Genomic DNA, 9,153 nt, shown 5'->3' on the forward strand with positions numbered 1-9,153 from the left:
AGCATATCTTCTGCAGATCTTTTATGTATGTGTCCATCACCTTCCTTATAATAACTGGATCCAGTTGGTTTCTTTTTTCACCATCACACACAGATACTAATATTGGCCAGTTGTTTAGGTAACCTTCTAAGCAATCAGACAGTGTATTCCACCGTACGTCTTGAGGCACGATGAGGGTTGAACCTCCTGCGGCTTTGTATGCTGCTGAGGCTGTGTGGTTGTTCCGAAAGTATTTAACAATCTTCACAATATGTTCTTTAATGTTACCAATTTTAAATTTTTGCTAGCAAATTCAGTATGTGTGCTGAACAACCATAACTTATTAAGTTATACTCATCATCTTTAAGTAACTCAGATCTCATTTTTGCAACATTAGCAGCATTATCAGTGACAAAACTGCCTACTTTGCATTTATATTTGTGTTCAGCTGTTTCTATTGATCTTGTAGCAATCCCTTTAAGGTAATCTGATGTGTGTGGGTGACCGGATGTGTCAATTGTGTCCACAAGATAGACTGAGCTTGTGTTTTCTGATGTGTGAACAGTAACAGAGGCACATATTACAGGTTCATTGGAAACATTTGTCCACCCATCAAGACTCATGCAGACAGTTTTACCTTCTAAATCTACTACACTTTTTTCACACTCTTTATCATATACCTCGTCTAACAGTGAACCACCTATTTCTCTTCTACTAGGCAGTTTGTATCCTGGCCTCATTACATTCACCATATCTCTAAAGGATGCATGCTCAACAATCTTAAAAGGAGAATTTGTTGCATACACCATAGAAGCTACTTTTTCATCTATTTTTTCCTTATCTTCTTTAGTGGTCTTCACTCCATAGTTCAAAATACTTGTGTTGTGACTTGAAGTTGAAACAGCCTTCTTTAATTTATGTGTATTAGATGAGGTAGGCCTATCCGTATCTTTTCCCAAGCTGTCTGAATTGCTACGCTTGAAAGGGAAGGAAGTACGAGTAGGTGCAATGTGTTTTTCAACACCTGTGGCTGACACTTCTAACAGAGATGGTGTGGCTGATGTTTGTGTAACTGGTTGTGGGTCTGCAAAGAAGAGCACCATATAATAATTCATTGTACTGTATAATTGAGTACATGTAAAATACAATGCAATTATTATGATAAAATACTGTAAACCAAGGTTGGTGATATTTTTTATTAAAAGAAAAAAAAACATTTATTTTTTAGATTTTTTTTTTTTTTTTTTTTTTTTTTTACTAAAAGTATTCCGTAAGTTAAATGATGTGCTCCAAAGATGGTAAAATAACCCTCCTACAAAACTCCCATTTATCTCTCAGTATAATCTTAACCACAACAGCATAGTGGTCTGACCCTTCTAACGCTCCTCTCATCACTTTTGCATCCAGGACATCTTTTCTTAGTCTTTCGTCTTCAGCTATGTAATCAATCAAGCTCCTCTTTTCTCCCCCATCTTCCCCCCTTCTCCACATGTACTGGTGGATCATCTTGTGCTGAAAGAAGGTGTTCGCAAGGAACAACCTCCTTTTAGCACAGATGTCTACCAGGTGCTCACCATTCTCATTTACTCCCTCTTTCCCCCCCACTTTCCCACCACACCTGCAAACTCACTATTTCCTACCCTCCCATTCATATATAAATAATATAAGATAAAAGATTCATAATTACCTTCTATTGTTTCTGCTTCAAGATCTGAATCTCGTTGTGGCTCTTTACACTTCTTCTTATGATCACGAAGTCGTTGAACCAAGCCCTGAAGTTCTTTACCACAAACTTTACACTTCGCACGAATTCCCTTGTTTTGCCTTTACACTTCGCACGAATTCCCTTGTTTTGCGAGTGAGTTGCAACTTCCTCAAATTCTGCCCAAATACTGTCTTTCTGTCTACCTGCTTTTCTCATTTTGGATGTCTTAAATTGTTATGGTATGTAGTTATCCTGAAAATGTAATCACCATTTAAAGTTTTGAACTCTTGATAAACTTATTGTACTTGCTAAAGTCCTGTTGCCTTTCTTCCAACACCGAGGGAATTTAAAAAAGTGAGATCTGTAAGCATTGATCTGCCAGCTGAGCTGCAGGAAACACCTTTTGCAGGTGACAACATTAACCTTTTGAATCTCACTTTGTATGTCTCTGGTAAAGCAAGGAAAGCAACAGGACTTGAACAAGCATATACTGTAGATGCCACTGAGCTGGTAATCTCAGAAAAGCAACCTGCAGAGGCACTGACTGTGACTGACCAACTGGTGGAAAATACATGTACTGTACTGAGCTTAGTGAGTTCTCTTGCTCTAATGTTGCCAACTTGCCATATGTTTTTACTAGGTAAAATCAGCCTCCTTAAGTCTTTACTAACTTGGGATTCAATGTATCATAATAATAACCAAGGTTAGCAACCAAACAGTAACAGAATAAAAGTAGATATTCTTCTGTGTGGTAATAATATAAAATGCTGTCATGAAAATAACTTCAGGCAACTCTGTCTGTCCTAAACCTGGTCCTGTACCAACTACAAACAAGTATTGAACACGTATGTATCAGGATCCTTGACTGTGCTCACACTTACACGCCCTAAACTCAAACTTAAAGTAACCTATGGAGATTTTCAAATCACTCAGTAGGATATATATATATATATATATATATATATATATATATATATATATATATATATATATATATATATATATATATATATATATATATATATATATATATATATATATATATATATATAAAATAAAAAATCAAATAAATCAAATAAATAAAAAAAATCAATGATTTTTTTTTTTTATTTTTAAATAAAAAGTAAAAAAAATCACTAACCCTGCAGTCAGTGGACATACACCCATATCCGGGATCGCCGAGCACAGACTTTATTGGCGCGACTGCGTATAGGTCACACGTACCTTACAAATAAATACCTTTTGACCAGGACTCAACCTTACTGTGATGACTGCCTGGTGCCGCTCACGGTGCGGCCCATACTAGTAGAATGCCCCAGTTTGACTGATTTAAGACACCGCTACCTCTACCGCTGTCGCGGTAGTGATAGCGGTGTCTATTATATGTTAAAGGTCCTTAGACCAGAGTGCCTTGGCCTTCTCCCAAAATTGAATTTTTTTGTATTTATTTATTTTTTGTTTTTTGTTTTACCTATTGTATTGCTTTTAACTGTTTTTAGTTAGTCTTTTTTTTAACTATTTTGTCTTTTTAAACTATTTTGAGGCGCCAAATGTCCTTTCGATGTTGCGGCGCCAGAAAGCTAAAAATCCATCCATCCATCCTCAATTCATTATCCTTATTACAAGAGGGAGGCCCCTTTAGGTCATGCAATGTAACAGTGTTGTAAGACAGCGCATCAGTACTATGTTGAAATGTAATTATCTGTGCTTTTGATTAATTTTGTGACAATGTATTGTTGAAGGTGACTGCTTCCCTACACTTTCATCATCATTTGGAAGCCTTTGTTCTTCCCCTTCTACTAAGTTGAACGCAATAATCTGTCAGGACAATTGCTAGCTCTTTCTCTCTCTTCATATGTAATATCATTGATTTTCTTCTTGCCAATGCAGCTTGTTTCTCTACCGTTTTACCTCTCTCTCTTGAAGTAAAGAAAAGTGATGTGAGAGGCAAGTTCTAACATTTTACAACTTTACTTTATTCCACAGGTAGATCTGGACACCTACACGTGTGCCAGGACCAGGCCTTTTCTCGGCAGAATACTAAGTTTTTAGATGCTGTGCTCTCTCTCTCTCTCTCTCTCTCTCTCTCTCTCTCTCTCTCTCTCTCTCTCTCTCTCTCTCTCTCTCTCTCTCTCTCTCTCTCTCTCTCTCTCTCTGTCTGTCTCTCTCTCTCTCTCTCTCTCTCTCTCTCTCTCTCTCTCTCTCTCTCTCTCTCTCTCTCTCTCTCTCTCTCTCTCTCTCTCTCTCTCTCTCTCTCTCTCTCTCTCTCTCTCTCTCTCTCTCTCTCTCTCTCTCTCTCTCTCTCTCTCTCTCTCTCTCTCTCTCTCTCTCTCTCTCTCTCTCTCTCTCTCTCTCTCTCTCTCTCTCTCTCTCTCTCTCTCTCTCTCTCTCTCTCTCTCTCTCTCTCTCTCTCTCTCTCTCTCTCTCTCTTTGTCTCTCTCTCTCTCTCTCTCTCTCTCTCTCTCTCTCTCTCTCTCTCTCTCTCTCTCTCTCTCTCTCTCTCTCTCCCCCAATGATGGGAACCGCCTTGTCGTGGTGGGAGGGGGCTTGCGTGCCCCTGTGACCTGACGAGCTAAGCTAGGGGGGCTTCGGCCCCTGCTCTACCCTTTTGAGGGGGACAGGGCTACCCATGCTAGTAAGGTCGCCAGTGAGGGACCTGACTAAATGGTTCCTACGTAGGCTGCCAGTGGACCAGCAGAACCACCCGCTGAAGAAATCGCCCAATAGGGGCCATCCTGTGCTTGATGGTTGGGTGTCCAGGCTGGGATGCTTTGGGAGGGGGGTCTCAGCTCTATCGTGGACAAACATTCGTATCATGTGGGGCCTTTTTTTTAAAACGACTGGTCCGCATGGGGACGAGGTACCCCTTCCACGGCAGCCAGCGCTCCTTCCCATTGTAGTCCCAGTAGGCCCTTGCCCAGGGCGCTATTTTTTGTGTAACTTTATATATTTGGTGAAACACAAAAAACTGTCAGGTTCTCGTGAGGTGGCTGACCTGGCCCGCTAGATGTCATCTTCAGGTCTGAGTGGGAAGGAGGATTCCTCTCTACAAGAGCCTCCCGCAGCAGTCTCCTGTTCTGGTAGTTCTTTTGAGGGACGTATTTCTACTGCATACGACTCCCTTGTGATGGTAAATGTTAATCCATCATTTTCTTATCACGCCTTGCACTCACCTCTCAAGATGTATGGCACGCCACACGTCTGACAGTGCTTTTATTTTTTTATTAAATCTTTATATTATGATTTGGCATACCGGTGACTTTCCAACTTCTTTGGCTGTGGCAGTGGTTCTCCCATTTCCGAAGCCTGGGAAAGATAATCTTCAGGCTACGAACTGTCGTCCTATATCGTTGACGTCACTGATTGAGCGAAAGCTTCAACTGGCAATCAATTGAATATCCAGTTGAGTCAACATAAATCGTTTTCGTTTCTCCACCTCAAAGACCGTGTCTATGCATTTTTGTCGTATTCGTGGCGTTCATCCAGATCCCGATTTATATTTAGCCAATAGACGCATCTCATGTGTGGAGACCACTCGATATCTTGGCCTATTGTTTGACAACCGTCTTACTTGGGTTCCTCATTTTCGTTCTCTTAAAGCGTCCCTGTAGGACGGCACTATCCCTTCTTCGAGTTTTAAGTTATAAGGGACACGTTGCTGCTGCTTCACCGTACACTCATACTTCCGAAGCTGGAATACGGCTCCGAGATCTACTCATCCACAACGGATGCACGACTTCGCACGCTTGACCCCGTGCATCATGCTGGGGTCCGGTTGGCTACGGGTGCATTTCGGACATCTCCAATACCTAGCCTTCTAGTGGATGCTGGTTTCTGGCCGCTCGAGCTCTGGCGCCAGTCTTCGATGCTCCGGTTTTGGTTTCGCACTCACCGTCTTCCCGACTCTGTCCCTTGTCTGTCAATGTTGCGGGACTCGCGTTCGCAGGCATATGTCACTCGACCGAGTCTACCTAAACCCCTTGGCCTTCGTGTGGCAAAAATGTTGGATTTGTCTATCGACCCCACTCCTGTCTACTCTTTACGGCTCCCACGAGTTGGTTCTTGGCAGCTTCCGGTTGTTTCAATATGCCCTCCTGCCATGGATGGCAAGGATTTTCTGCCAGCTCTGACCCACACACGGTTTTTAGAACACTTTTTTTATCCATACTGATGACATCCCCGTTTTTACTGATGGTTTTCCCCTCTTTTTATCGGGCTGGCAGCCTTCCTTCGGTAGCCTCCGTCTTTACTGCGGAGCTGTCTGCCATAGTCCTAGCTTTAACAGATTATTTTTACATTCCCGGTTTCGTCTTTTACTCCCCCCCAGATGGGAACCGCCTTGTCGTGGTGGGGGGGCTTGCGTGCCCCTGTGACCTGGCGAGCTAGGCTAGAGGGGCTTAGGCGTTTTTTTTTTTTTTTTACGTAGGGAAGAGGGCCAGCCAAAGGGGCAAAAAAAAAAAGAAAGTTAGAAAAAAGCCCACTTGAGCGCTGGCTCTCCAAAGAGTAGAAAAAGTACCAAAACCGTCACCCAAAGTAGGGGAGGAAATGCCTCGATACCTCCCTCTTAAAAGAAAAGTTGTAGGAATTTGGAAATATAGATGCAGGGAGGGAGTTCCAGAGTTTACCAGTGAAAGGGATGAATGATTGAGCGTATTTGTTAACTCTTGCATTAGAGAGTTGGACAGAATAGGGATGAGAGGAAGAAGAAAGCCTTGTGCAGCATGGCCGCAGGAGGATGGGAGGCATGCAGTTAGCAAGATCAGTAGAACAGTTACCATGAAAATAGCGATAAAATATAGAAAGGGATGCAACATTTCGGCGGTGAGAAAGAGAATGAAGACAGTTAATCAGAGGAGGGGAGTTGATGAGACGAAGAGCTTTCGATTCCACCCTATCAAGCAAAGCTGTGTGACTGGAACCCCCCCAAACATGCGAAGAGTACTCCATACAGGGACGGATAAGGCCCTTATACAGAGTAAGCAGTTGGAGGGGCGAGAAAAACTGGCGGAGACGCCTCAGAACACCTAACTTCATAGAAGCTGTTTTAGCAAGAGATGAGATGTGAAGTTTCCAGTTAAGTTTATGAGCAAAGGACAGACCTAGGATATTCATTGTGGAAGAGGAAGACAGTTGAGTGTCATTGAAGAAGAGGGGATAGTTGTCTGGAAGGTTGTGTCGAGTTGATAGATGGAGGAATTGAGTTTTTGAGGCATTGAAAACTACTAGATTTTCTCTGCCCCAATCGGAAATTTTAGAAAGATCGGAAGACAAGGCGTTCCGTGGCGTCCCCGCGTGATCTGTTAATTTCCTGAAGGGTTGGACGTCTCTCAAAGAACGTGGAAAGATGTAACGTGGTATCATCAGCGTGGATAGGGCAAGAAGTTTGGTTAAGAAGGACATTAATGAATAATAGAAAGAGAGTGGATGACAGGACAGAACGCTGAGGAACACCACTATTAATAGGTTTAGGAGAAGAACAGTAGCCGTCTACCACAGCAGCAATAGAGCGGTCGGAAAGGAAACTTGAGATAAAGTTGCAGAGAGAAGAATAGAAGCCGTAAGAGGGCAGTTTTGAAATCAAAGCTTTATGCCAGACTCTATCAAAAGCTTTTGATATGTCTAACGCAACAGCAAAAGTTTCACCGAAATCTCTAAAAGAGGATGACCAAGACTCAGTAAGGAAAGCCAGAAGATCACCAGTAGAGCGACCTTGACGGAAGCCATACTGGCGATCAGACAGAAGATTGTGAAGTGACAGATGTTTGAGAATCTTCCTATTCAGGATAGATTCAAAAACTTTAGACAAGCAAGATATTAAAGCTATAGGACGGTAGTTTGAGGGGTTAGAACGGTCACCCTTTTTAGGAACAGGCTGAATGTAGGCGAACTTCCAGCACGAAGGAAAGGTAGAAGTCGATAGACAAAGTTGGAAGAGTTTGGTCAGGCAAGGTGCAGTTACAGAAGCACAGTTTTTGAGAACAATAGGAGGGACCCCATCAGGTCCATAAGCCTTCCGAGGGTTTAGGCCAGCAAGGGCATGGAAAACATCATTACAAAGAATTTTGATTGTAGACATGAAATAGTCAGAGGGAGGAGGAGAGGGAGTGACAAGTTCAGAATCGTCCAAGGTGGAGTTGTGAGCAAAGGTTTGAGAAAAGAGTTTCAGCTTTAGAGACTCACTCGGAAGTAGGAGAACATTGTCAGTTATCTTCTAGACAAGTAACCTCAACTACCAAGAGTATTCTGAATTCGTACATGTTTTTCTTTTCCATGCAATCAATCTCAGCATGGGGAGAATACTTGACTTCCTTGTTTGATAACTAGGTAATTAAATCATCACGCCGTTATCGTTCTTTTCGCATCGATTCGTAGACCAGATTGGTTCATAAATCGCAGCCTCTGACGGAAAAAGTCGTGCGAAACTAATAATGATCTGGTAGTTATGTAAACAGGAAACTTACAAATAAAAATAATCAGGACGAAAAAAGCTTCTTTGTGGTGCAAGTCAGTCTATAATGAAGTCACACTGGTTTTGCAATGATTTATTTAGTCACGTTATTATTATTATTATTATTATTATTATTATTATTATTATTATTATTATTATTATTATTGTTATTATTATTATTATCATCATCAACATTATCATCTTTATCATAAGTAGTAGGAGGTGTAGTGGTAGTAGTAATGAGTAATAGTACTAGCAAAAGCACTTGTTATTATCATCAACCTACTCCTCATAATTATAATTTTTCATTACTCGGTGACTGCAACAGGAGTGCGTGACAATTTTGTCCAATTACTTGTGGAAATATTGTTGTTTGCCTTTGTCGGAATGTAAATATACTGGTAAATGCTCATAATCATGAAGCTCCATTATCACAATACTACACAAACAGATACTTTATATGTCAATTTTCTGTGACACACACACACACACACACACACACACACACACACACACACGGACGCGCATGCGCTCAGTGGTTAGAGCGCAGGCTTCACAAGCCAGATGACCGGGGTTCGATTCCCCGGCCGGGTGGAGATATTTGGGTGTGTCTCCTTTCACGTGTAGCCCCTGTTCACCTAGCAGTGAGTAGGTACGGGATGTAAATCGAGGAGTTGTGACCTTGTTGTCCCGGTGTGTGGTGTGTGCCTGGTCTCAGGCCTATCCGAAGATCGGAAACAATGAGCTCTGAGCTCGTTCCGTAGGGTAACGTCTGGCTGTCTCATCAGAGACTGCAGCAGATCAAACAGTGAACACACACACACACACACACACACAGTTAATTGTAACAAGTGCCACTTTTAAACAAATTATCAATAAACATACTCTGAATTATCACAAAGAAATTCATATATCCTTCCTCATTCTATTCCATCTCGACACTTTCTCTCCCTCTTTCCCACTGACCCAAATTTAGTCCATTGGCTTCCTTAACAGCTGGCCCTTCTGAGACATTCCCTCT

At 41.9% G+C, this 9,153-nt stretch overlaps 1 protein-coding gene across 1 annotated transcript; it reads right to left on the bottom strand.

Moving 5' to 3' along the window:
• Positions 1-272: 272 nt before the first annotated feature.
• Positions 273-2,312, bottom strand: LOC123500868. Its single transcript, XM_045249454.1, has 3 exons — positions 1,836-2,312; positions 1,667-1,803; positions 273-1,063 (listed from the first exon to the last, which is right to left on the bottom strand). Exons 1-3 carry the CDS (start codon positions 1,898-1,900, stop codon positions 273-275), a joined length of 993 nt encoding a protein of 330 aa, XP_045105389.1. The 5' UTR covers positions 1,901-2,312.
• Between the last annotated feature and the right edge of the window lie 6,841 nt (positions 2,313-9,153).

This window comes from Portunus trituberculatus, unplaced genomic scaffold (assembly GCF_017591435.1).
Source record: "Portunus trituberculatus isolate SZX2019 unplaced genomic scaffold, ASM1759143v1 PGA_scaffold_502__1_contigs__length_96078, whole genome shotgun sequence".
In the NCBI taxonomy this organism is placed as follows: domain Eukaryota; kingdom Metazoa; phylum Arthropoda; class Malacostraca; order Decapoda; family Portunidae; genus Portunus; species Portunus trituberculatus.